Raw genomic sequence first — 27,951 nt, forward strand, 5'->3', positions numbered from 1 at the left:
TGGCACCAGCACAAGCTTGCAATAGGCTTCATTTCAAAACCTCTGTATAACCCCTAGGGAGCTGATCAATAAAGGACAGGCTAGGGAAACAGATTGTCCCTAAATAACATCCATGTTCAATGCAAGTCAGGCTGGGTGACAGAAGAAAACTAGATAAATTCATGGAGGTTAAGTCCATTAATGGCTATTAGCCAGGATGGGTAAGGAATGGTGTCCCTAGCCTCTGTTTGTCAGAGGGTGGAGATGGATGGCAGGAGAGAGATCACTTGATCATTACCTGTTAGGTTCACTCCGTCTGGGGCACCTGGCATTGGTCACTGTTGGTAGACAGGATACTGGGCTGGATGGACCTTTGGTCTAACCCAGTATGACCATTCTTATATTCTTAAGGGGTGCTTTGGTGCAGAAGTGACCTCCTGTCTAGTTCGTCCTCAGATATGGTCCTGTGTGGAATTCTGGCACGTAAACAGGTATAAACCCCTAAAATTTCTACCTCAGCTAATTCCAAGGACTATTTACCTAACTGGATACACAAGGATTATGAAATGCATTGCAGGACATGTTTGATTAGTTCAGTCCTTCCACAGTTCAGTGCAGCTGTCAGAATAAATGACTTCGGGGGGGCAGGGGGAGGGGGAGAGTACACATCTGATTAAATAACTCAATAGTTCAGCAGTTCCCAAACTTTAAAACACATGTTGTGTGGGATAAAGAAGCAGGAAGGCCTTTTAAAATTAGCCATTCATGGACAAACAATTAGATTAAAAACAAAACAGCATTTCCCATTCTTCAGCTTCATGCAAGCCCCAGAAAGCCAAGTTTAAGTGAAATCTGCAACTCCTGTACCTGTTTTAGCTGTGGCTTTCTTAAGTCATCGCTGCTAGGCAGCGGAACATTATTGAAACTGGCAGAGACAGCGAGGGCAGAAGTACTGGAGATTTTATTGATATGATTGATCTATCTGGCAATTACCATAGTATCTAAGCACCTTCAATGTAAAATCCATTGCAATAGCAAAGTACTTCATGGAGTCTCTGGCATTTCTCCCTTTTTGGGGAGAAACTCTTCTTGCGAGAGGCTCTGATTTTATTATTCATTTTGGTTTGGGGGTATTAGTGGTAGGGGTTTATTAGGCAGGGAGGGAGTGCAGGTTGCCAAGGTTGTTCTTACAACATTAGCATAGTCTAATGAACAGGACTGCAGCATGGCAGACAGGAGACCTGGGGGGTCTATGCTCAGCTCTGCCACTGACTTGCTATGTGACCTTGGGCAAATCACTTGAGGTCAGATTTTAAAAGTATCGAGGCACCTAAAGATGCAGCTAGACACCTTAGTGGGATTTTCAAAAGCAGTTTCGTGCCCACGACCCATATATTTTAATGGGGAAAATCTGGCCCTGGTGGTGGGAGTTGAGTACCTGTAAGTCCCATTGATTTCAAATATAGCTGTGGACACTCAGCACCTCTGAAAATTAGTCCCTTAACCTCTTTCTGCCTCAGACTCTGCGAAACAGCTCTGCTTTGAGCTCTGAGGCAGAAGAACGTTAAGTGTTAATATTCACAAGGCACTGTTGTACGGAAGCTCACATCCCTGCTCAGTGGGAACTGCCAGACAGGAAAAGTGGGCAGAAAAGTATAGATCAAGTGCTGTCAAAAGGTGACCTCAAGAGCATTAGTGGAGTAACCTTCTGTTTCATTAGAACGAGCAGACTCTGTCAGCAGATCAATGAAATGCTTTTAGCAGTTGTAGCTGGGAGCTCATGTAAAAGATCCCTGGTGGTGGCAATTGTTTCAGCAGGGAGGGGACAAGGATGGGACAGATAGTGGAAGGGCTGCACTTTGAGTAAATTGTTATTTACACTTTCTGGGATTGTCAAAGAAATGCATTGCCCAGCTCGGTTCTGATTTCAGACATTGCAAGAACCATGAGGATTCCAGCCACCTTGCTGCACCTGCTCCTTGTGCATCTCAGCACCTCTCATACAATACACTGGACATACAAAGGTAATGAGTACAAGCAACAACTGCTTTTTAAATGCTGCTGACTCCACCAGGCTGCTAACACAATCACCTGTGCTTGGAGCTAAAGCTTGGCTTTTCAGCTTATTAAAAAATACAACATGGCAGATAATTAATTTCACTTCATTGATGATCGCGTATCTTAAACATGGTTCTTTTCACTGCCAACCTTCTCAATTCCTTTGTGTGATTGGGACACATTGTCAGACAGAACAATAGGTTGCAAATAACGAGAAAAATCTTTACAGGGCTTTAGAATAAAAGCTGACCTTTTGCTGAGCCGGGAAAGAAAAGAAGAGCTTTCTCTTCAGATAACTGCTTGCTCACTATTTTACTTTCACAGCCTGCGGAACAGGGATACAGAGGCAGGGGGCTGTTTGTTTGCATATTTGCCCTCATGTGAAATTTTGCTTAATTCTCAGTTCTTTTCAGATCTGATTCTGTTGAAATCAGTGGGAGTCTTTCCATGGATTTCAATGTGCTGGGAAGCAGGCTGCCACAGTGGGGGGAAACTAAAGTTCTTGATTTAAATTTTTTTTTTTAAATGGCAGTTAGCACATTGGGCTGCTTTCAACAATTACCTTAAAAATCTTTTCACAACATCTCCTGAACATCTGTGCAATTACCTCACTGGTGCATGTCTGGGAATTAAACTACAGTACCTGCAAAAACTGACTTTCCCAAAGTAAAATGAAAGAAAAGAATAGGTCTCAAATGTTGAAAGAGGTTTATAACAATGCAGTAATAATAAATAAATAGAAAACCATTGGTCAGATGCTGAAATAGCTTTGAACAATTCAAAGATTAAAAAAAAATGATTAAAAAGCCAGGCCATCACCTTGTACTGTTGAATTCCCAGCGGGAGATTTCAGCAACAGCTTAAGGCTTTACCTTGGCTGTGGTATTCTGAAATAGATCAATGTGCTATAAATGGCAAAGGGAACTGCTGGAAAAGGAAGAATGGATTTCCATATTGATTCTAAGCCAGAGCAGTGACAGAGGACATAAAAATGCCATAAAGTCCTGAATACAACAGTACAGCGAGAGCAAAGCCTCCAAAGATTAAAGCAGTACTTAATTATTTGGATGGCACTGGGCTTGGGGGCGGGGGGGGGGAAAGATGTTAAATACTTAGATTGAATTGAAGTGGAAATTGAAGCAGAAATGTTATTGCTTTATATATTAAAGGGAGGGAATGTTAGCTAGTGATTTAGAGCAGATGAGTGGCAAACCAGGACTCCTGGGTTCTATTTCTACATCTGTGACCGACTCACAAGTGTGACAAGACACTTAACTCCCCCATGCCTCAGTTTACCACTGTCTAAAAAGGAATTAATATTATTTACCTACCCTAAAGAGGTAGCGTATGGTTTAATCAGTGAAAATAAATCAGTTTGTTATCCTCAAATGAAAGGTGGGACTGAAAGTGCCAATTCTTATTAGTAAAGCATTGACCAGTTACTTTCTTAGCAAAGAGCATTCAAGGGACCAAAGAAGACTCTAGCCAGCAAACTAGACAAAAGTTAGGAAAAAAACACGCAAGAGGTTTAATTGATTTGAAACCTTCTCTCCTTTTCCCTTCCTTATTTTCTTGATAGTGCCTATATAATTAAAAAAAAAGTAGAGAATTTGCTGACAATCCTCCGTGGGCCTCCACCTCCGAGAAACTGAGACAATTGGCTTAGTGCTGTTCACAGCTTTCATTGTAGAAGAACCCAGACTTCATGGCTCTGGCCCCTGGAATAGCTATAAACATCACGGTCTGTATAAACACCACTTCTATTTCAATACAGGTTCAGCCTCCAGCCATTAGTAGAGATGGGATATTAGGGGAGGCAGGTTTCCTGCCTGGTGGTGCCGTTGTCATGCAGCCAGAATGATGCATATTGTCACACTAGGGAAGGTAGATCAGCCTTTCAGGCACTTAGTTCCTGGCGTTATAATAATCAGAGGGGGATGCTCTGCGGCCCTGCTGCTGAGCAAGGAACAACTCATCGCCAATGAGCCAGCAGCACTCATGCCGCCTTGTAAGAACCTGCTCTGCTTCTCCTCGGCCTTGCAGCGGGAGAGCTGGATGAAGTGCACTGGGGAAAGCACTTTGCAGCCTGCGCTGGCAAGCACCAGTCCCCCATTGACATTCAGAAGAGGAAAGTGAGGTACAACCCGCAGCTGATGCAGCTTGAGCTGAGTGGTTACGATGGACCTTTGCAGGGGAACTTCACCATGACCAACAACGGGCACTCAGGTAAGCAGCAGGGGCTTGTCCAACTACCTTCCCTGCCCCAAAGAGGAGGGCAATAGGGCTGTGACATCACTGCTAATCTCAGGAGGGTGGCAGGTCACTGCCTCCACACAGAACATAAGAATGGCCATACTGGGTCAGGCCAAAGATCCATCTAGCCCAGTATCCGGTCTACCGACAGTGGACAATGCCAGGTGCACCAGAGGGAGTGAACCCAACAGGCAATGATCAAGTGATCTCTCTCCTGCCACCCATCTCCACCCTCTGACAAACAGAGGCTAGGGACACCCTTCCTCACCCAAGCAGGGAGTGGAGCATCTCTCCTTCCATAGCAATGGACAATTGACACTACATCTAACCCTAACCAGAGGCTGCAGAATTACCTGGAAACTGAGAACAGGCCTTGGGATTTTCACCTTTACTACCTCATGGAATGACCTAGACAGTCACTATGGCCCAGTCCTGCTCCCCCTGGAGTCAACAGCAGAACTTTAGACCTCTTGGCCTGATCCCAAGAGGTGCTGAACCCTACAACCCCCATGGGCTGCACTGGGAATTGCGAGGGAATGGCCATTAATTCCCATTAGGTAGGGAACAGTAGGCTCTATGCCAGGTGCCAAGCAGCTGTTGGGTGAAATTCACCCCTTGCCGAGGCCTATCTGTTGTAGGCTTCACAGGGACTCAAGTGGTGCTGAAGCCTTGGCCTCCTCCAGTGCGAAGGGGTGAATTTTACCCCCTGCTGTCTTTTTCAATGCAAGAAGTGAAGCAGCAGGCAGGTGTAGGGAATAGATCTTTACCAAGTGTGCAGATAGTCCACACTGTAGAGAGGCCCGTTTGTCCAGTAGCAGCCTGGCCAGTTGCCTTCCATTCCTAAAGGCCAGATGTCACACCCAGCAAAGTCCCTCCTGAAAACTGACCCTCTTTCTCGAGTCCCACTATCATATCTGCAGGACTGGGCCCAATGTTTGCGATTTGTTCATGGGAAAAGATAGAAAACCCTCCCTAGGGTATAGATATTCATTAGTGGGGATCACCCTAATCACACACTGTTCCACCTTTAAATAGTAAATACGGTCGGCCTGGAATACATGCCCTTACATTTCAAATGGTGCCAAGTAGGATGGATTAATTATTACAGTATTGTCAGTATGCATAAAACCCCACTCGCACATTGGTGGAGCAGAACTTTATCACACATATTCCCTGGCATATGCATTGGCATCTTGCCATGGCTAGTCATCCCATTATTGACCCATCACACCCTGCATCCCTTTTCTGGTAGGCTAGGTAGCAGGCATGTACCATGAATTAGCTGGCTGGCAGCAGCATGGATTCCTGTCAGTGAGGGGAGAGAGTCTCTCCTTGCTGAGCAGATACTTTTAGAGAGTTATTCAGGGCACGTGTATGCAGGAAACCAATTAACATGGGGGAAATATTTTTAGCTGACAGAAATCCTACTCTCAGACAAGGTTGTTTTTCTGAGCTCCACTGTCCTGATCTTGCTTATTTCAGTTTCCCGCTTTGTCATCTCATTCTGGTCTCCTAATTTTGCCGATTTCCCCAAACTGCTGGAAAAGCCTGTCAGCAACACACATACAATCAAGAGAAAGAAGAGTCTATTTGCATTTCTCTATGAGACATTGGTTGGGGGGGGGGGGGGGAGAGAAGGAGAAGGGGGATAGAGGGCAGATTCAGCATTATATACTGGCATTTTGTTCGTGTATACGAGTATTAGAACTACAATTCCTTGCATTTTGGGCCTGCTTCTCCCTGGCTTTGCAAAGTCATCATTTGCTCCTGTGCCAGGTGAGTGTAAAATAGAATTCTGCACTCACATCCATGGAAGATTAACTAGGGGAGGATTTGCAACCTCTGTGCACAGACATAAATGACAAGGTACCAGGAGTAAAAGGGGAAATCAGACCACCTGTTTTCAAAACCACTTCTAAAAACCCTTAAAGTAATTCACACAACAACCCTCCTGTGAGGTTGGCAAGTAATATCAGCCTTGTTTTACAAGATAGAAACAAACCCTGAGGGGCTTGATGTCAGAGTTAGGTGCATGCCTGCCTACCTTTGAGGTGTCTGGACCTATGTGAGTTGCTTGAGGCCCCTTGGTGAGTCAGAGCTGGCTTAGAATTTGGGAGTTCCTGGCTCCTAGCCCTCTGCAACATCCTACCTAAATGATGCATCCCTCAGTAAAGAATTTCCTGGCACTGGGGGGGGTGGGAGGAGAAGAGATATTTCAGTCTTCCATCAAAGGCAGCTGGAAGATAAAGAGATTCCCCATCTTCTGTGGAAGATCTTATTCCAAATGGATATTCCTTCACTCCATCTGCACAGGGAGAAGGGACAGATGCAGGGGAGGGACACAAGTGGTGAAACATACTGTCTCCTGAGTGAGACCGCTCTAGTTGTATCTCCAAGAATCATAATGGTTAAGAATGCCTATTTATCACACTTACGCCCAACTGTTCACTTGAGGCTTCTGAGGTCAGTGTTATCTGCTCCACTACCTGCAAATTAATTCTTGCAGCTTTATCTTTCAGGGCTCTCACCATTTTCCTACACTCTCATCATCGAACTACTGACTTGCCAGCCAGGCCATTTTAATAAGGAATGTGAGCTAAATCCCGGAGTCCTTATGCACAGCTGTATTGTAGTCAAGCAGAATTTTGCTACAGGCTTCACGGGGAATGGGAAAAGACTCATTATAGTGCTCTCAAGCAAGAGCCTCAAGCCGGGTCTACACTCAAAGTAGAGTCAACCCAGCTATGTTGCTTAGGAGTGTGAAGAGTGCATGCCCCTAAGCAACGTAGTTAACCCAACCTAACCCCACCTCCTCCCTTGCGTAGACATCTACCTACTGCCTCCAAGGCCTTGTCTACACTTGAAACACTGCTGCAGCTGTGCTGCTTTCACATTTCAAGTGTAGACAAGCCCCAAGTGGGCCACAGCAGGAGAGGTTCTGCACATCTTAAGCTGATGGGAGTTACAATGTTTAGCAGGTTCTTTGCACTAGAGCAGGGTAAAGTTTGTCAGACAAACCTTTTTTGGGGGGCGGGGGGGAATAAACTAGTTTTAGGTTGATGGACAAAAAGATTTTTCAGCTTGGGTTGAATTCAGGGACTAGTCTAGAGGAAAAAAAATTAGAAAGGTGAAATGTTTTGTTTGGACGGCATTGGCCTGGTAAACCCAGGGTTGTGAGTTCAATCCTTGAGGGGGCCATTTAGAGATCTGGGGCAAAAATCTGTCTGGGGATTGGTCCTGCTTTGAGCAGGGGGTTGGACTAGATGACTGCCTGAGGTCCCTTCCAACCCTGATATTCTATGATTAAACCCTCAGTAAAGATAGCAGCATTTGGCTCTTTGGTTTTTAAAGGAGATTACCCCACCAGCAGGAGCAGCCCCATTGAGTTCAGTGGAACTGCTCTCCCCACTAAGCTGTATGCACCGAATTAAGTATTTGCAGCATCAGGACCAGCTGCATCCATTTCTGTTAATCTCATGTCATCTTTTTCTCCTGTCTTGCAGTCCAGATTGATTTACCACCCACCATGCGCATCACCAAAGGGCTCCCAAGCGTCTTCACTGCTGTCCAGATGCACCTGCATTGGGGCGGGCTGGACCTGGAGACTAGCGGCTCTGAACACACGGTGGATGGAATGAGATACTTTGCAGAGGTACCTGTTTAAGGGGAGATGTGCGTCATCCTCATAAAGGGAGGGGTTGCCTTCTTCCCCCTCGTGGGGGGAAAAAGGCAGGAAAATCCCATGTTAAAAGAAAACCTCTGTGGGCAAACAGTTCCCTGTGAATTGCTTTAAGTGTAGGGGGCTAGAAATCTGGAGCAACTCCACTGAAATCCATGGGCCTGATTTGCCACCACCTTGGCTAGTCACCTCCCCTTGTTAGAGGAGAATGCAAAGTGGATGTAGAATGCTACCACTAATGTGAGCGAGAGGAGGATTCGGAAATGGGTGCATTTTACACCCATCCTGTCCAGATGGGTGCAAAGGAGGTAGAAAATTAAGGCACAGCAAGCAGCAAAATTTGGGCCAGGCCTTATTTCTGCCCAGGTTCCATCCCTGCATGCTATGGGCAATAGAGAGATTGAGACAGAAGCAGGGCCAGCTCCAGGTACCAGCGCAGCAAGCAGCTGCCTGGGAAGGGGCAGCACATCCAGGTCTTCAGCGGTGGGTCCTTCAGTCCCTCTCGGAGGGAAGGACTTGCCACTGAAGAATGAAGCGGCGGCGGTAGAGCTGCCACCGAAGTGCTGCCGATCGCTGCTGGAGCCAACCCTGGGCAGAAGCCCCTATAGTTTGAGGTTCGAGTCTGATCAGGCTGTTAGGTTGCAGCCATTGCCAAAAACCAGACTAATTGACCAAGGAGGGGGTTATTAGAATAAAGTACTAGCAAGAATAGAGAGAGGGGGTGAAAATCTCTGTTGTTCCACTAGCCAAGGCTCTTTCATGTTGTTTAGAAATAAGACTCCAGCCCTTGACTGTAAAAGGTTCCCCGACTGCTTTATCCACTGTCTTCCGCATGGTTGCTCTTTGCTTACAGTGGCAGGCCAAAGTTCACCACATGCATTGTGATGTGTGTGTGTGTGGGGGGGAAAATACAGAGCTAGAATTAATCTCCATCTTAGCTGTTTGCCCCAGGGCCCATTCTGTTACAGCCCAGTTCACAAAAGGGAGCTGCCAAGCCTTGGCAGACAAGATCATGTGCAGCAAAGGGCCAGCCCTCAGAAAGCAACAAGGATGGCAAATGCTTTCCTCCGTCTGATGCTTGTAGCTGCGGAGTTGCAAAGGCAGTTTAATAGGAGCTCAGGGAATACGTTAATACATTTTAATTTTTTCCTTATATTAGGCCTGATCCTGAACACAATTAAATGAAAAGGAAAAACAATGCTCATGGCAGCCAAGGGGGTTTGGATCAGACCCGTAACATTTGTTTTCTCCAACTGCTCTTTAATTGCAATCATTGCAAGAAGGGGCATCAGATGTTTTTCCTTCCTACTTTTAAAAACCAGGAGGGAATCCCGATTACTAGTAATACACAGTTATTGGCTCTTTGGTTGGCAATTTGGTCAGCCCTCAGGCCAAACCACCTTTGCAAAACCAAGGTTTGCTGCTGCACAAGGACTCTCTTCAGCATCTGTTCACAAGCCTCACCTCCACAGGCAGCAAGCAAAGAAAGGTCTTCGTGCATTAAAGATCAATGGTGGGACCCTACCTGCAGCTAGTAGCTTTAAGGAAGAGGAGGAAAGTGGGCATTGCACTAGCACCTAAAGGCCCCAAATGTGAGGAGGGACCTACTATGCTAGGTGCTGTACAAACACAGTAAGAGTCAGTCCCTACCCTGAAGGCTTTGCATTCTAAAGAAAGAGATTAAGTGACTTGGCCAAGGTCACAAAGCAGGTCAGTTGCAGAGCCAGGATTAGAACCCAAAGTATCTAAGTCCAACACACCAGCTACTGTGGGCCATGCTCCTGGTTTAGTCACACCTGCACAATCCCAATCGAACACAAGTTTGTGATGAAGAATTTGGCCCTAAATGTTTAAGTGTCACAGAGAATAGAAATTTGGTCCTAAAATATTTTCCCATACCCATGTTGCCGAAGTCTTGGGTGTCTGCATTCAGGTCAGCAGGACCAGGAGACGGTTGGGCACTGGCTATCCCTTCAGTCTGAGACTTATTTCAAGAGCTGGAGGCAGCAAAACCACAAGTCCCCAGCCTTGGACTGACCTTGTCTTGTTCCCCACAGCTGCACATTGTCCATTACAACTCCGGCAACTACTCCAGTTTTGAAGAGGCAAAAGACAAGCTGAACGGGCTGGCAGTGCTTGCTTTCCTCTATGTGGTAGGTTGTAGCTCTGCAGGGAGAGGGAACAGGTTGGTGAGTAGGTATGGGACATCATTATTAGTAGTAATAGTACTGCAGTAGCATGTAGTGGGCCTAACCGAAGTGTATTTGTTGGAATTGTAGGCGGTCACTTTAAGAACAAGGGTCAGAACTAGCTTGCAGGCTAGGGGGGCTCTGATCGGAGTCAATCTGGAAAGAACCAGCTTAAAGCTAGGTGGGGTGAATTGTGCCCCTCTGCCTTAGGGAGCAAGCCTGTTCTCTCCCCATTTTGGGGTGCTTGTGTAATTCTGAATGCTAAGGAATAGAGGAGAGTCACACTGTAGCCTTCCAACAGGAGTATTTAGGTTTCCATCTGATTTCTGCATGCATGCTGTGAACACAACACCAACCAGTGCAGAGCCCCATTGGGAAGGGCACTGTATGAACACATAGTAAGACAGCCCCGTCTTTGCAGATTGACCAGACAAGGGGATACAGGGGCACAGGGAGGTGAAAGGACATGCTCAAGGGTAGTAGCAGTTAGAAGACAGAGTTGGGGGGAGAGGGAGAGAATCCAGAACTCCTGCCCTAATCCAGTGCACTATTTTCTGGACCACAACAGTGGTGGAAGGTGCTTGCTATAGACATTCCTTATGCTTGCTGTAGGTTATTGGCTTTTCAAGGGTCACCAACTGCAGAACACTACTGAGATGGGTCATCACCCCTCAGCTCATGCAGCGGTAGAAGGCAGACAGAACACCACCAGAAGCTCAGTTTGGCCAGGAGGGCTTTTGTGAAGGATGGGAATGGACATTAAGAGTTACCATCCACAGGACATGCCAAGGTTGTTGTTCTGAACTATTTGTTAGACTGTCACTGAGCTCAGGAGTGGGCTAGAGTCTCCAGAGACAGGGGGTAAACCCCAGCAGGTGCAGAGAAATCCACTCACCCCTTTCTCTAGGGGGCAACATGAGCTCCACAGCAAAAAGCACATTGGCACAGGGGCAGCTCTGCAGCACCCAACACAAAGGAACACAAATTGGAATGGTCACCACAACGGAGTTCACCTGCCTGGTAACAGAAATAACATGATCCGAGTCCTTGCAGAGACCCTGCTTCATGCTTGGAAATATTTCCAGAGTAAGATTTTTGTGGAGTTCCATGCATTTGAAAGGTTTTGGAATTAAATCTATTTAGGCACAGAACACACATGGCAGGTTCTGCTCCCCCACCCCCAAAGTGCTCCTTTTCCCTGCTCTGGGCAGAGCCCTGTTTGAAATGAAATAAGAATTCATTCCCCATGGCCCATTCAGTCTCTGCCGAGACTGCCCGTGGCCAGAACACCCTCTCCCTAGCCCTACCTCATGGCAGGGGATGGCCTTTCAGGCACCTCATCTTCCAGGAAGACCCAAGTGGGAAATGAACTTTCCACAGTCCAGACTACCTAAAGCAAGACTTCCCTTCAGGGTAGGGTTGCCAACTTTCTAATCATGCAAAACCAAACACACTAGCTATGCCCTTGAGGCACTGTCCCGCCCCTTCCCCAAGGCCCCACCCCCCTGCTCATTACCTTTCCCCTCCATCCGTAACTCCCCCCCAGCTAAAAGAACCAGCTAAAAGCTAGGTGGGGTGAATTGTGCCCCTCTGCCTTAGGGAGCAAGCCTGTTCTCTCCCCATTTTGGGGTGCTTGTGTAATTCTGAATGCTAAGGAATAGAGCAGAGACACACTGCAGCCTTCCAACAGGAGTATTTAGGTTTCCATCTGATTTCTGTATGCATCACCCCCACTGTCACTGGGCTGGGGTGCAGGAGGGGGTGAGGGCTCCCCTGGGGATGCAGGCTCTGGAGTGGGGCTGGTGATGAGGTACAGGAGGGGGCTTCAGGCTGGGGCCAGGACATTCAGAGTGTGGAAGGGGGCTGTGGGTTGAGGCAGGGAGTTGGGGTACAGGAGGGGGTGAGTGCTCTGGGCTGGGGCCAGGGATGAGGAGTTGGGGGGGCTCAGGGCTGGGGGGTTGGAGCTCAGGGGGTTACCTCAGATAGCTTCCAGTCAGCAGCATAGGAGGGTTAAGACAGGCTTCAAGCATGTCCTACCTCCACACTGCACCCCAGAAGCATCCAGCAACAGGTCCAGCTTCTATGTGTGTGTGGGGGGGAGGTAGAGGGCAGGGCAGAAGGCACCACACGCTGCTCTCGCCTGCAAGCATCATCCCCCCCCAGCTCCAATTGGCCACAGTTCCCAGACAATGGGAGTGCAGAACTGGTGCTCAGGGCAGGGGCAGCACACAGAGCCCCATGCCCCCCCAACCCACAAGGGGACCTGCTGACTGCTTCCAGGACACAACACAGTGCCAGAACAGATAGGGACTAGCCTGTCTTAGCCCTGCAGCACTAAAAACCAGACACCTGGCAACCCAACTTCAGGGGTCAAAATTTTTAAGTCTTTCCACACAATTTCTAGTGACCTTAGAATCATAGAATATCAGGGTTGGAAGGGACCTCAAGAGGTCATCTAGTCCAACCCCCTGCTCAAAGCAGGACCAATTCCCAACTAAATCATCCCAGCCAGGGCTTTGTCAAGCCTGACCTTAAAAACCTCCAAGGAAGGAGACTCCACCACCTCCCTAGGTAACGCATTCCAGTGCTTCACCACCCTCCTAGTGAAATAGTGTTTCCTAATATCCAACCTGGACCTCCCCCACTGCAACTTGAGACCATTGCTCCTTGTTCTGTCATCTGCCACCACTGAGAACAGCCGAGCTCCATCCTCTTTGGAACCCCCCTTCAGGTGGTTGAAGGCTGCTATCAAATCCCCCCTCATTCTTCTCTTCTGGAGACTAAACAATCCCAGTTCCCTCAGCCTCTCCTCATAAGTCATGTGCTCCAGACCCCTAATCATTTTTGTTGCCCTCCGCTGGACTCTTTCCAATTTTTCCACATCCTTCTTGTAGTGTGGGGCCCAAAACTGGACACAGTATTCCAGATGAGGCCTCACCAATGTCAAATAAAGGGGAATGATCACGTTCCTCGATCTGCTGGCAATGCCCCTACTTATACAGCCCAAAATGCCATTAGCCTTCTTGGCAACAAGAGCACACTGTTGACTCATATCCAGCTTCTTGTCCACTGTGACCCCTAGGTCCTTTTCTGCAGAACTGCTACCTAGCCATTCGGTCCCTAGTCTGTATCAGTGCATGGGATTCTTCCATCCTCAGTGCAGGACTCTGCACTTGTCCTTGTTGAACCTCATCAGGTTTTTTTTTGCCCAATCCTCTAATTTGTCTAGGTCCCTCTATATCCGCTCCCTACCCTCTAGTGTATCTTCCAGGCCCAAACCCTTCCTTCTTAGCTAGGAGATTAGACAGCCTTCCTTCCAGAGCTCACACAATGCTTCTCCACAGCCCTTTTAAGTTTTCCACCACCAGTTTCACCTAGGTAATCAATAAGATCTTTCAAAAAGAGAAAACTCAAAATAAAGCCTTCCCAACACAAGCTCGCTCTCTCTCCAAGGCTCCTTGCAGGGTATCATGCAGCCTTCTACTCTACCTTGGAAACCAGCTGGCAAGGAATCGTCCCTTGCTTCTTCAGAAGGTCTTACAACAACCTTCACCCATCTCTAACTCAGTTCTTTGTCTCTCTACCCATGCCTCTCACTTATCTACCCTGACCTGCTCGGCGGGTCATGTGATCCACCAGTCATATGACCTTTATTTTTCCCACCTGGGGAGAAGAGCTGGCTGAGTTACAGGTGAGGCTGACATCCAGCTCTTCTCTATGGGCCAGACAGCTGCTGATGCTGCCAGACGAGGTGGCCAATTATTGGCAGTCGTTTTTGTGATGTAGACACTTGCCCCCTGGAACTGGGCAGAGACCCACTAAATTCATGTCACACAGGCTACCAAACAACCCTGAAATGGCCACTGTGGATAAATCTGAACCAGCCACATTAAAGGTGAAGTCTTCATAGTCTATCACCAATCTCCGGAGCCATCCCGACCCTTTATTAATTTAAATTTGCTTTTTCCTCCCATTGTAAAAAAAGCTCAGCTCCATTTTTTCCCCTTGAAGACCTTGAGCACAAATTCCCGCAGCTAGAAAGTGACACCCGGACTCTCATGGAATGACAACCAGTCACTCCCTCCCTGGTCACACTGGCAGTTCTATACAAAAAAAAGGCTTATGCCTCTCTTCCTTTGTTCAGCGTGTTTACTTAGTGCATCAAACCCCCAAGCCTCTCCCCAGCGCATTGCTGGAGCAGCCAGGGGCTGATCTTTCCCTGCTCAAAGGGTAGCAGCTCCTCCATGGCTCAGGCTTCCAGTCTGGAGTAGCCTGGGGCACAGGACTGGTGGATGTGCCTAATGTATTGCACAGTGTGAGCCCCTTGGGACCTGGCTCCGGGGAATGCATGGGATTAGCACTCCCTGTGCCGCCCTCATGCACTGCCCTCTCCTCATGTCGCAGAACCACACTGCTTCCATTGCAGACAGGGTCCAACTCCTTTGCCTGCGCTGGAGGATGAGTCAATTTTTCCTCTTATGGCCTCTTCTCTTTACCCCGGGGGTGGGGGGAAGGGTGGGAGGAGAGAGGTGAAACATGCCTGTGGACCATGATGTGGCTCAGCTTTTCATGGTCCTTGGTGGGGTCCTGTCCCCATCTGAGATTATTTTGAAGGCCCAGGCTCCTTGGGCCAGCAGCTCCCTTCTGCCAAGTGTAAGGACTCGGTACTACGGGCATCTCCTGCTGGTACAAAGAGCAAGAGTCTGAGATCAGAGCTGTTTAAGGGAGGGCGTCCTAGCCCAGGAGCGGGGCAAGGTGAGCTGATACCCTACCCCTACCACTCTACCCACACCCTTGCAGACTAAGCTGGACAACCGCTTAGTACAAGCCCTGGGGGAAAGCTGCAAAGTGGCAGATGTTAGTAGGTAAAGCGAGGGCCCCGCAGGACATGGATGTGAGTGAGGGGAGGAGGAGCAGCATCGAGACAAACAGAATAGAAGCAGCGGAGCTGGATGAATGACGGAAAAGAAACGTTACTGGTAAATAATAATAGGGAGGAGGGATGCTCATTTAGGGAATGGGGATGGGATCCAGGAGAGTTGGGCTCAACGCCCAGGCCAGCTCTGCCACAAACTCCATGGGTGACCGGGGGCAAGTTATTTAGCCTCAGATTCTCAATGGTATTTAGGTTCCTAGCTTCCATTGAAATCAGCTGGGCCTGGGCCTCAGTCTCCTCATCTGTAAGCTGGGACCAATAATAACACTCCCTTTCTCCCACCTGTTGTCTCTCTGATCTGTTTAGACTACGAGTTCTTTGTGGCAAGGAGCATCTCCTGCTCGATGTATATACAGCACCTTGTACGATGGGGCACCAAGGGCACTGGAACCATTTGTATTGTGGGGGTGCTGAGACCCATTGACCCAAGCTGTAAACCCTGTCTATGCTGGAAACCATTTCAAGTCAGGGGGTGCTGTAGCACCCCCTGCATCCCTAGTTCCAGCACCCATATGGGGCACCCCTCTGATTTGGGGCCTCTCGGTAGGGTGACCAGATGTCCCGATTTTATAGGGACAGTCCAGATATTTGGGGCTTTTTCTTACATAGGTGCCTATTACCCCCCACCCTCTGTCCCGATTTTTCACACTTGCTATGTGGTCACCCTACCTCTAGGTATTATTGTAATAGGAAGAAATTGTAACAGCATAACTATTTGCTGTGTGGGCAGGAAAGCCCAAATGAGTGACCACGGGAGTGCTGTGACCGGCTTTAGGTCATGGAAGTGGCTGAATGTCTGTATGTTCACTGCTCTTACAAACTGGACTCAGAGGTCTGGCTCTCTGCCGGGAAAGGGTCACCCCTCCCTCTCTTTTCTCTCTCTGGGAAGCACAACTCAGCTGCCCACCGCCATCAACAGAGCATTGTTCGTCTCCTCCAGGCTCCAGCCGCTTGAGAGCTTCGTGCTAATTTCAAAGGCCTGAGCGCTGCTTCATGTTGACAAAAGCTGCAGACAGGGGTCTGCGGTCCTAGCAAGAGATGATTTGACATGGCAGTTGAGATCCCGTTGTGGTGCGATAAAGAGAGGCATAACCTCGCTCCGTTCCAGAGCTCCTGCTGACAAGACGCTTCCAGGCACTGAAAAAGGGCATCTCCCTCTCTTCCTCACACTTCGCAGTTCATGAGAGGCATTGATCAGAGGCTGAGGGGATCAAGACTCCTGGATTCTCTTCCCAGCTATGGGAGGGGAGTGGTGTCTAGTGGTTAGCGCAGCAGAGACTGAGTCCGGATTGCTGGGTTCTGTTTCTAGCACTGGGAGGACAGTGTGGTCTAGTGCTTAGTGCAATGGGGCCAGAAGGGGCAGGACTTGTGAGTTCTACTCCCAGCTCATACACTGAGCTTAGGGAACTCATTTAGGGCTAAAAAAAGTATAGGACCTTAGGCCCAAATTTTCAGGATGTGGTTGCTTAACATTGGGCATCTAACTCACTACTGAGACACTTCCTGAGTCATAACTGGCTTGATTGTCAGAGGTGCTGAGCACCCACAAATCTTATGGAAGTCAGTGGGATCTGACAATCAAGCCAGTTATTTAGATGCCTAAATACAGACTTTGATGCCCAACTTTACATGCCCAAAGTTTTAAAACGTCAGCCTTAGTAGCTGTGTGCCTCAGTTTCCCCCATCTAACACACAAGAGAGCACTAGGATGCTTTAGTGTGTATGTAAGAGGAGGACACGTGGGAGGAGCCCTGCACCCTCTAAGGCTCCAGCACTCTTGTGCAATTCAGTGCAGGCTTCTAGCTTGAGGATCCATAATGACAAGTGTGGTTATTACTCATGAAAATATCCAGTCCCTGAAGAAATCCAGCGCCAGTATTTGGCCGTGTGAGCTCCTGCCTCAGTGAATCTCACATGCTGAACTGAGCTAGAACTGGTGCTGGGTTGACTTTTACGTATTTTATTCATCAAGCCCTGTTCTCTTTCTAGGATGGGAATTTTGAGAACACCTACTACAGTGAATTCATTTCCAACCTGGCCAAAATCAGGTTTGCCGGTAAGTCCCTGGCACCCCTCTCCATTCTTGTTGCCCAAAACGTCAGTACTTGTAAATGCTGGGTACATCTGGGCCTAAAGGGAGACAGCCGCAGGGCAGGGCAGGGCAGGTGAGCTCACTGGGAAGTTCTGTTTCATTCTCATGGATAAGGTCAGATAGATCTTGGCCTGGTTGGTGAATGGCATGGGAGACTGGGATTATTATTTGCCTGGGTTTAAGGTGCAGTGACCATTGCAAGGTCAGATGTCTCATGAGCCAAAGGTCACATATCGCTATCAGAACTTAACATGTTCTTCCTTGTCGTGCATAACAGGACCCAGGTCTGTGACTGACCCAGCCAGAGGTCCCAAACTGATGGGGACTTTCCCTTTCAGTTGTAATTTACCAGCCGCACAGGTGCCCCATGCATTAGCTCAATGGGTTCCATGGGCTTTGCTGGACCCTGCAGTTGTTACTGGGAGAAGGGGGGGAGGCTAGTAGTCAGCTTGCTGCATTTTTTAAAAAACAAATTACCGGTATATATCAAGTTGCAGTTAAATAACTAGGTAACTTCAGCCATACCCCACTGCACACCTCTGCAGCATCTCTCCTTCCCCACACATGGAGGAAACAATGGTGCTGATTGCAGAATCATCCTTCCATTCTTAAGCAAGCCATGACATCCTGTTAAAGGGAGGGACCTCTTCCTGCCTCCACCAGAGCTTGCTACATCGAAAAAAATAGTCTCGCAAAAAACAAACAAACCAAAAACCACTACAGCAACCCAGTATTAACACAATATGCTGGGCTGTTGGTTTGGGGCTGCCCTGGGATTTCCGGAGCTGATTCTCATGGACAGGTGAACACACCTGCGTAATCAGGTCTTTCTTGTGAACACCAAACTGGTTCTCAGTCCACAAAACCCACCCTTGCATTATGTATAGGGCAAATTCCATAGGGAACTTGGAATGTCTAGAATCATAAAAAATATTCTTCTTCTTAATACCTGGCCCTTATATAAAGTGGTTTTTATTTTCAAAGTGCCTAGAGCAGGAAAAGAACTATTAAATCAGCTTATCAAGTATGATTATTGTTATTTATCTCTATTATAGTAGCACATATAGACACTAGCCCCACTATGCTAGGTGCCGAGGTGCTGTACAGACTAGAGGTGGAAGAAAATTTTCATCAAAACAGGTTTCCATCATAACGTGTCCTTTCAACCAAACTGAAATGGTTGGGTGAAAGTGAGTAGCCATTTTGAGGAAATTTCATTTAAAAAAATTGGAGAAAACGTATTTTAAAAACATCAAAACGTCTTTTTTCAACATTTTCAGAACCGTTTTGACTATTTTTGTTTTGTAATTTATTTTGTATAAAAAATAGAAAATCTAAACAAATCATTTTGCATTTATTGAAATGAAATGTGTCAAAGGACCTGAAGTTAATTTTATTTTTTTGGAAGGTCATTTCATGAAAAATGTCTAAATTCTCATCTTGATTTGGGATGAAGATTTTTTCTCAGGACAGAAAACCTGTTTGCAGTCAGCTCTAGTACAGATGTAACAAAAAGACAGTCCCTGTCCGTCTGCTTTTGCTTGGCTCTGTCACTGGCCTAGTTCCTGGTGCATTTTGGGAAGAGATTTGTCAAGTGTCTGTCCACAGCATCCAGGACCAGTCCTATGCTTTCCTCTCCTTGGTCATCATGTAGCTATGTTTTGTTGCCTTTTTAGGACAATCAACCAAGCTCAGTTCGCTGGATGTCCAAGCCATGCTGCCCGAAAACCTCTCACACTTCTACAGGTATCAGGGTTCACTGACCACACCGCCCTGCTCGGAGAGCGTGATCTGGACAGTTTTTGATTCTCCCATCATCCTATCACACACGCAGGTAAGGCCCCCTCTGCTGCTTGCCAGATGTGATAGCCTTTCCTCCTTCCAGGCAGCCTCTCTTTAATTTTCTCCACACCTCCACTCTCCCTTGTCTGGTGCTTTCGAGGGGACTGGGGTAATTATTTGCCACGTTACAGGGCCATGAGGAGGTATGTGGCATTTTGTAGAGGAATGAAGTCACAGAGAAGCATGAAGTTATAGTGATGTCTTGACATAATAGTGCTCAGTCCTTCTCTAAGGCCTTCCATCCAGGAAAGTCACAGTGCTTTACAGACAGGAATGAATGTAGCTTCCCTTTATACAAGGTAGGTCAATAACATTATCCCATTTTACAGCTGGGGAAACTGAGGCAAAGCAGTTAAGTGACTTGCCCAAGACCACAGTGTTAATCTATGGTACAGAACCCAGGCCTCCTGATTCCCAGTCCCCTGCTCTTAGCCAGTAGTTGTAGCTCTTTCCTGATGCAGGGGGATGATTTTCATCATTTCCCACTCTCCTGTGTTCTTGGGAAGAGTAAGGTGTTTACCCCTCTCTGTCCCTTTTCTGGCTGCACAAGAAGCTGGGGCTAGATCTAGGTAATGCTGGGCCATTTGCTTAGCACTGCAGCATAGCGAACACGCCTGTGACCAATGCTCCAATTGCTTTACCTGGCACTCACACGTGAGACTCTATGACAGACCCAGGTGGCTGATCATTGGCTTGTAGATTTAGGGTTATGAATGCTCAACCGGTCACACTGCTTGACAGAGGTAGTGTGGTCCAGTGGTTTGAGCATGGTGCTGGGTGCCAGGAGATCCCACATTCTAATCCTGGTCCTGACAGTAACTCAACATGATAATACTTACTTGCCTCATGGGGTGTAGTGAGAATAATATTTGCCAGGCCTTTGAGGGTCCAGTCCCTGCTCTGCCACAGACTCCCTGCATGACCTTCACCTCTCTGTGCCTCGGTCTCCTACGTCAGCAGCTGTCGACCTTTCCAGGCTACTGTACCCCTTTCAGGAGTCTGATTTGTCTTGCGTACCCCCAAGTTTCACCTCGCTTAAGAACTATTTGCTTACAAAATCAGACATAGAAATACAAAAGTATCACAGCACACTGTTACTGAAAAAAATGTTGACTTTCTCATTTTTCTCATATAATTATAAAATAAATCAATTGGAATATAAATATTGTACTTACATTTCCGTGTATAGTATATAGAGCCAAGTCACTGTCTGTATGAAACTGTAGTTTGTACTGACTTCACGAGTGCTTTTTATGCTTTTGAAAAACTAGGCAAATATCTAGATGAGTTGATGTACCCCCTGGAAGACCTCTGCGTACCCCTGGTTGAGAACCACTGTCCTAGGCCCTCCAATGGGTATAGAAAACACTGACCATGACTATTTGAGAGAGCGTCTGTGTGAGGATCCATCTATTTGCAAAGCACTCTGGGCGACGTGATACACTGTAGTGCACATTATTGGTGTTTGGCTGACCACTCCTAACAATCGTTGTAATCAAAGATGGCGGAGAAGCTTCTGTAATTTATTATTTATAAACAGGCACAAAAAGAAACCCAATATAGAAGTGTCATTAATCATACGACTATGACTGTACCTATTGGAATTAGAGAGTGCTGGCTCGTATTCTCTCGGCTGCTGCTTAGACATCCCCACTCAGCACAAGCCAGACTGCTAATTCAAAGGGTTTATAGTCTGAGGTTATTGAATCTCTAAACTCTCTAGGCCAAATTCAGCCTTGGCATGAACAGGTGCGTCTCCACCCAGAGCGACTCTCGGCCTTTCCCCCAGCCAAACTAGCGGCGCAAGAGTGGCAGCTGCAGCCACATCTTGCAGCCACAGTGGTTTAAGCTAAAATCTCAGTACAGTACAGCACAGATTAGCTGATGTCTGGCAAGCGCAACAAAACTCCCTGCTCAGTTAAATGCAACAGGGCCAGAACCCAGCAAAAATACAAACAGCAAGGAAGACCAGCCAGAGCCAACCAGCAAAACTGCTGAGGCTGAGTTTTTGCTAGATACAAAGCCAGGAGCATAACGAACTCGCCCACCAGCAGGCCCTTGGGATAAGATAATTACAGAATAATAGTTATTTTTAGAAAAGTGACTCTCTCTTGTTTATATTGGCTGTGTGTAAATAGAGGCGTTATTTCAGCTAGGGGCCGGTGCAGGTTTTGTCTGCATGCCAGACGAACATTGGTCCAGTCTCCAGCCTAGGCATTAGGCTGTGCTGATGACTCCACGCTGCACACAAAGGGGAACTGTTGATGAGTGATTACAGGTGGCTCCTGTACACCCAAGAGTGATCAAACCCCTTCAGGAAGGACGGGACGCTGCCTCTTGTCTAGATCTGCGAGGGCATTTAGCATAGGGCACGGACCCAGCATAAGCAACATCAATAAGCTGAGAACACCAAGGAGCTTTAAATGATGAATTATTTTCCTTAGGCAAATAATGTGTGTAACCTTCTCTTTAAGTCACAGCAGAGACAGGAATGGGGTGTGTGTGATTGTGGTGAATTTGCATCTAAATAAGGGGCTGTGCATTCTAATGGGGACAGTTCAAAGGCCCCCTGGCAGTTGTCGTTAAGCAAAATAATAGGACTCATTGCAAAATCCCCATCACATGCATAGCCTGGTTAGGTGTCAGAACAAACTTCCTCTTCCACTTAGTTCAGCCATTGCCCTTGAGTCTGACAGGGGCCATGCTCCTGTTCTACGCCGGTGTCTCTTCCCCTTGCTCATGCACCTCAGTTCTGACATGTCAACACCCTGATTCTGGGCCTCTACACACTGCTGCTGGGAACAAGCCTCCCAACCCGGGGAGCAGACTCACGCTAGCGGGGCTTGAGGTAGCGCACTAAAAATAGCCCAGCTGACCCCGTGAGTCTGAGCCCGAGTCTGCACCAGAGCCTCAACGTCCACCCTGGCTGGCGTGAGTCTGTCGAGCTGGGGGCGGGAGGCTCACTTCCAGCGACAGTGTAGACATACCCTACCTAGTGCTGCAACTGCAAGGACTCATTCGGCACGATCGGCAGCTACCGCGTTATTGCTCTGGTGAGGGGTGTTTTTTCTTTCAAAGAGCTAGCCACCTATTTCCCCCTCCATAACAAGCCCGTGTTGCTTAAAGATCAAGCTGCTGGAGAACACCTTGCTGGACTGGCAGAACAACACCCTGCGGAACGACTATCGGCACGCTCAGCCGCTCAACGACAGAGTGGTGGAATCATCTTTCAAGGCCAAAGGCACCAAAGGTAAGAGTGGGGCTGGGTCCGGTGCCTAGGGTAGAACATAGCATCAGAGGGGTGGCTCCAGGTAGGCCTGCAGGCGAGGAATAAAAAAACCATTTGAAGTGAGTTTAATTTGCAATCAGTTAAGCAGGGCAACCCAAGACTCACACTCAAGGAGGGGTTAACGGTACCCTCGGACTACGGGTAAGGAAAGGTGCAGGGGTATATTGTGTCCAATTGCCATGACATCTCCAATATCTACTAGCAGAAACAACATGATCTAAGGTACTTATGGCTCTTATTACTGTAGTATCTGAGCGCTCCACAATCTTTAACAGATTTATCCTCACAAGCACTGTGTGAACTAAGGAAATATTATCCCCAATTTAGAGACAGGGAGCTGAAGCACACAGACTAAATGACTTGCCCAAGGTCACAGAGTCTGTCTGTGGCAGAGCAGGGAATTGAGTCCCAGGCTAGCGCCTTACCTACTAAACCATCCTGCCTCATCACAGGCAAGGATAAGCATGGCCAGCACGGCACCACTGACTGAGAGCCCACAATCAAGGGATTTTTTGAGAGAGAGAGAGAGAACTTTTTGCATATTGAGCCCCGTGCAACATGAACTGTCTGCCAGTCCAACAGAGGCGAGTGCTAATGCTATTTTAACAGGAGGTGCCTGGAAGTGAGACCTGGCACAACTCTGGGTTTGTGAGAATTTGGGGTCTGTATGACGCATCACCACTTGTGCAAGACCCAGTGTGTTTGCTGTAGCGTAGGTTTGGACCTTTCTCCCAGCACCTTTGACCCCCAGCGGGAAGAACATTAGCAATAAACTAACAGGGACATAATTTCAGACACAGGCAACCTACCATGTTAAAAATCTCTCTCCAGGTTCATAGGCCACTAGACAAATTACTTTTGCTCAGTGTCTTTCATACAAACTGTATCGTGGAGTGCTTTGTGGAGTTTAACAGCGGGAAAGAGAGAAGGGGAGAGAGGGACACACACCCAGGGAGAAATGATCACAAGCCAAACCCAGGCTAGGTGTAGACAAGAAGGGTCAACCCATGGGTTTAGTCTACACTACAAAGTTTTGCCGACATAGCTATGGTAACTAGGAGGGTGGGGGAAGGAATCGCACCTCCTAGCCAACCCAACTACGCTGACAAAATCCCCAGTATAGATGCAATGATGCCAGCAGAAGAGTGCGTCTGTCAGCTTAGCTAATGGTTTATCTGTGCTGGTCGAACGCCCCCTTCTGTCAGCTTATGCTGCATCTCCACCAGGGGACTCTGCCAGCACGGCTGTAGCAGTATAGTTGTACTGTACTGACAAAGCATCTGCTGTGCAGATGAGCACCTGGTCCCATGGAAGTCTGTAGTAAGACGCTCACTGCTGTCAATGGGAGTAGAACTTGGCCTGTTGGTTCCCATCAAATGGTGGCAGTTTTGCCATTGTTCGCTTAACAGATGGCAAAGATGAGGCCATGTAGCCAGGGACAACTGCCCCTCAAACAATTCCCCACCCCAAGTGGTGCACAGGGGAAAGAGACCCCAATTTAAAAGAGAGGCGCCCCAAAAGCTCCCGGTGTTTGGAAGCTGGAGAAATATCCCAGCTGACCATGAATTGGTGCGTATCAGTGATTGCTGTTCTCTCACTGATCTAGAACTCTGTCTGCCGGAAGAACTCAGCTCAAAACTGGAGCAAATACAGACTCAGCTCCAGGATCTGAAGAAGCATCTGCTGGCTGGAGTGGGCCTGACCGGTAAGAAACTTCCAGCCACTTCTATTTCCATGAGATTCACTTGCACAGGAAGTCACCATCTATATCTCCCCCTACTGGGGAGCCCACAATGGCTCTGCCCGTGGATGCCTCAGCGTCAGCAGGTGCCATGTGGACATACGAGTAGAATTTGGTCCTTTATTTGGTCCCACTGGAGAGCTTCCATCAGTCGTAACATAACTAAGCTTACCTTAAGGCCAGCTGTTAGACAGGCACAACCATCCCACTGCCCTACTCTAGTGGCTCCAGAGATCAGCACATGAAAGAATAAAAACTCAGAGCATCACTATGGTAGCATGGAGTATTGTTATCCCCATTTTACAGATGGGGGAACCTGAGGCATTGAGACTTAAGTGCTGCATTCATAAAGTCATGGTTTCCAGGAATCACATCCCCTTTAATCCTGAGAGGCTCATTTGTCAGGCATTTAGAACCAGCAAACTAGTCTCGTATCAATTGGAAATCTATCAAGAAAGATGGGCCACGCCTGGATCTTGTCATCTGAGCTGCCTGCCCCACACAACTCTGAACTTTGGGAGTTCAGATTAACTGGGACCTGGATCCAAGCCACTCCTGGTTTTGATTTACAGAACTACATATCAACGACATCAAATTGTACCCATCTCTACCTGAAATAGTCATTATAGCCGGGGGAAAAAGGTGCATTGGACCTGAAATACACTTTACACCCCCAAATATCTGTCCACATGCACATACGATTCTCCCCCGCAACCTCACCTCGTTTACTGGTACCTTCTGGTATGCTGGCCTGTTGCAATGAGAAGTTATTCTAAGAGAAGCCTCCTGAACCAACATTGGAAGGATAGGCCAATCACAGCAACATCATTTATGGAAAGTACCACTCTTTTAGGGGGGTCAAGGGGAGGGAATCTTAAGGATTGAAGAGAGAAAGACGCACAGTTGCAAACTTCTCTGCCCCAAATGAAGGTCTTTCACATTCTCCTCTCCCCCTGTGCTCCATTACATGATACCATCCAGAATCTACAACGTTAAACACCTCTTTTCTTCTTTCTTTCCCAATTTTCTGAGGGATTTTGTTGCCCAGGAAAGTGAGGAATCAGTAGTGCAGGGGTAGGCAACCTATGGCACGCGTGCCGATGGCGGCACGTGAGCGGATTTTCAGTGGCACTCTCACTGCCCAGGTCCTGGCCACCAGTCCGGGAGGCTCTGCATTTTAATTTAATTTTAAATGAAGCTTCTTAAACATTTTAAAAACCTTATTTACTTTACATACGACAATAGGTTAGTTATATATTATAGACTTATAGAATGAGACCATCTAAAAACATTAACATGTATTACTGGCACGCGAAAACTTAAATTAGAGTGAATAAATGAAGACTCGGCACACCACTTCTGAAAGGTTGCCGACCCCTGCAGTAGTGTATCACCTCCTCCTATGCCTGTCCATTCCCGATAGTCCTATGTTATCCTCTTGGCCACAGTCTCTCTCCCCTTCCTCTGAAGTCTCCTCAAATCCAGCCTTAACGCCCAGTGCTTTTGTGCTCCTGCAGTTCTTGGACCACTCACAGCTGCTTGCATATGAATTAGCGTCAGGCCTGATTGTACTGGGAGGCAGCGGAAATTCTTCAAATACAATTTTTTTAAACAAAAAACCACCTTTATTCAAAAATGTAAAATTGTTAAAAACGTGGTTTGCTTTTCAAATGTTCTGGAGGTTTTTTTTTTTTTTTTAAATTACACCTGAAAATGAAACTTTCCCTTTCTGCCACCCTTCCTTTTCTACTGGCAAAATGGAAAAAAGGCATAAAAGGTGGAAATTATAAAAGAGGAAGGCATGAAAGGAATGGGAGAAATAAATCCCCCAAATTGACTTTTTTTAAAAAACAAAAAAAAAAAATGTTTTTCCACAAATTTTCAAAAAAAATTTGAATGAATGAAAAACAAAGTGTTCCTTTTCAAAATCTGTGGAACAAAAATTATTCACATTTTTCTGGAATTTTTTAAATGGAAGATCTTTACCACTTTTTGCTCAGCTCTGATGGTATCAGTCCACCTTTCTCAGTGCTTCTGGGCTGGGTCTTTGCATGTTAAAGCATTTGGGGTAAAATGCTGCATGCACTTTCAAGGCAGTAAAGAGAATACAAGTAGAACTAGCTGAAGGCAGCTAAGACTCTGGCATAGCTCTGTCAATGCAGCTGTGTGCTGTGTCCACACCTGTCCTTGCCCTCTGTAGGTGTAGGAGAGCATGTCTTTAAAGATACATAACGGCTGGTTGATGTTTGTTTTTTTCAGGCCTTAAATCTAGTGCTTTCCCAGCTTTCTACTTCCCTGCTGAAAACATCGCAAGCTACGTGGCCGTCCGGCCCCTCCGTGACATGAAGCTCCAGGCCTTCACCTTGTGCTTTTGGATCCAAGCCCAGAACCGAGGCAGTCAGACCATTCTTGCCTATTGCACCCAGGAAAGAGACAATGAGCTGGTGGTGACTGTGGGCTCGGCCGTGGGGCTGTGGGTAGGGGGCCACTTTGTTGAGTTCCCCCTGCACCACAAGTCTGAGGAGTGGCTCCACTACTGCGTGGCATGGGCTTCCCACTCCGGGGCAGCAAATCTATGGCTCAACGGAGCAGCGGGGAGAGAGAAGCACCTCCAGAGAGGGTACGTGAGCCAGGCCGGAGGGACGCTCGTCCTTGGGAAGGACAGAGATGAGCTCCTGGGGATCTTCTCTAACGGATTCTCCGGGTGGATGAGCCACGTCAGCCTTTGGAGCTGGGTCATCAGCCATGCCGACATCCAGGCGCTCGCCTTGTGCAGGCGCAGTGAGCTAAAGGGGGATGTGATTGCCTGGGGGGAGACCCCCATGAGTCTCTCGGGGGGAGTGGTGCTGGAGTCAGACCCCAGTTGCCAATGATAGCAGGTCGAATGGGTCCCCTCTTTCTGAGCAAATGGGGAAGCACGTTTGTACAGTGTGATTTTTCTAGAGCACCTTGAATAACTGGCCGTTTCTCCTTCTGCTTTAAGTTTAGAGTCATTAAACACGCATCATAGTGTGACACGCAGAGCCCAGACACCCTGAGGGGAGAATAGAAGGTTTAAACCCCAAAACAGAGCAGTCAAACCAACTGATTTTATACTGTATTAATGTGCTATAAAGGTCTAATGAGTAAGGTCTTTTTTGGATGGTTGTACTGTTCTTAAGTCAATGATCATTATTATGCGATATGTCTACAGCCTGTGTTTATGTATATAGAAAACTCTGCTTATAATCTATAGTACAGCTACACCTCCTCCTGACATCCAGGCAATGGGCTGGGAGGGACTGCTGCCTCTCCAGCCAGCTGAGACTAGCCCCAAGCACCCAGCATTGTACAACCCAGGGAAAGACAAGTGATGGGCCATTAGAGTTAATGGGAAGACACAGCTATCCCGGCTAGAATTCCTGCCCCCCCATGAGTAACCATGAGTCAGCAGAGGGAGGTGGTACTCTGGGGTACCGTTCCGAGTCCCCAGCAATAGGTAACTTGTATTAGAAAAGGGATTTTATTCAATATAGAAACGCAACGCCTGCAAGGGCATCTTTATGTTGGTCTACTGTGTGACTTGTATGAGTTTGCTGTTTCTTACTATTTTATCTTTGGATCTGTGGTTCTTCTATTAAAATAAACCTCCTGTTTATCTCCCCCCAAGCAGGTCACTGTGTGGAGTGTGCGTGTCGCAGTGAGCTGATCACTTTGGGGCTGCTTTCACACCTTTGGGGGGTGACGAACTAGAGGGGGAAAGCCCAAGTGTCTCGTAATTATGAACTCGGGAAGATGTTTTTGGGGAGACTTGGGACCGGAAAGGCTGTTAGCGTCACCCTCTGAGGAGTAATGAGGCTGGGGGGAATCCGGGTGAGACCTTGTGCTTGTGGGCTGCTTACTGGGCTCCAGGA

At 47.5% G+C, this 27,951-nt stretch overlaps 1 protein-coding gene across 1 annotated transcript; it reads left to right on the forward strand.

Annotated features, from left to right (window-relative positions):
• Nucleotides 1–1,684: 1,684 nt before the first annotated feature.
• Nucleotides 1,685–27,698, forward strand: CA6 (carbonic anhydrase 6). The gene is made up of 9 exons (XM_034753693.1): nt 1,685–2,003; nt 4,081–4,263; nt 7,794–7,942; nt 10,027–10,122; nt 17,084–17,150; nt 18,863–19,020; nt 22,155–22,278; nt 23,924–24,022; nt 26,318–27,698. Exons 1-9 carry the CDS (start codon nt 1,925–1,927, stop codon nt 26,929–26,931), a joined length of 1,569 nt encoding a protein of 522 aa, XP_034609584.1. The 5' UTR covers nt 1,685–1,924; the 3' UTR covers nt 26,932–27,698.
• Nucleotides 27,699–27,951: the final 253 nt, after the last annotated feature.

The sequence above is a fragment of the Trachemys scripta genome, chromosome 19, assembly GCF_013100865.1.
Source record: "Trachemys scripta elegans isolate TJP31775 chromosome 19, CAS_Tse_1.0, whole genome shotgun sequence".
Taxonomy (NCBI): Eukaryota; Metazoa; Chordata; order Testudines; family Emydidae; genus Trachemys; species Trachemys scripta.

What these genes read in the sequence shown, in the direction of transcription:
- CA6 (XM_034753693.1), top strand. Translation starts at nt 1,925, where the DNA reads ATGAGGATTCCAGCCACCTTGCTGCACCTGCTCCTTGTGCATCTCAGC. An exon ending in GGCCAAAATCAGGTTTGCCG is followed by an intron (nt 17,151 to 18,862) that starts GTAAGTCCCTGG and finishes TTGCCTTTTTAG; the next exon opens with GACAATCAACCAAGCTCAGT. An exon ending in TCATCCTATCACACACGCAG is followed by an intron (nt 19,021 to 22,154) that starts GTAAGGCCCCCT and finishes TGTTGCTTAAAG; the next exon opens with ATCAAGCTGCTGGAGAACAC.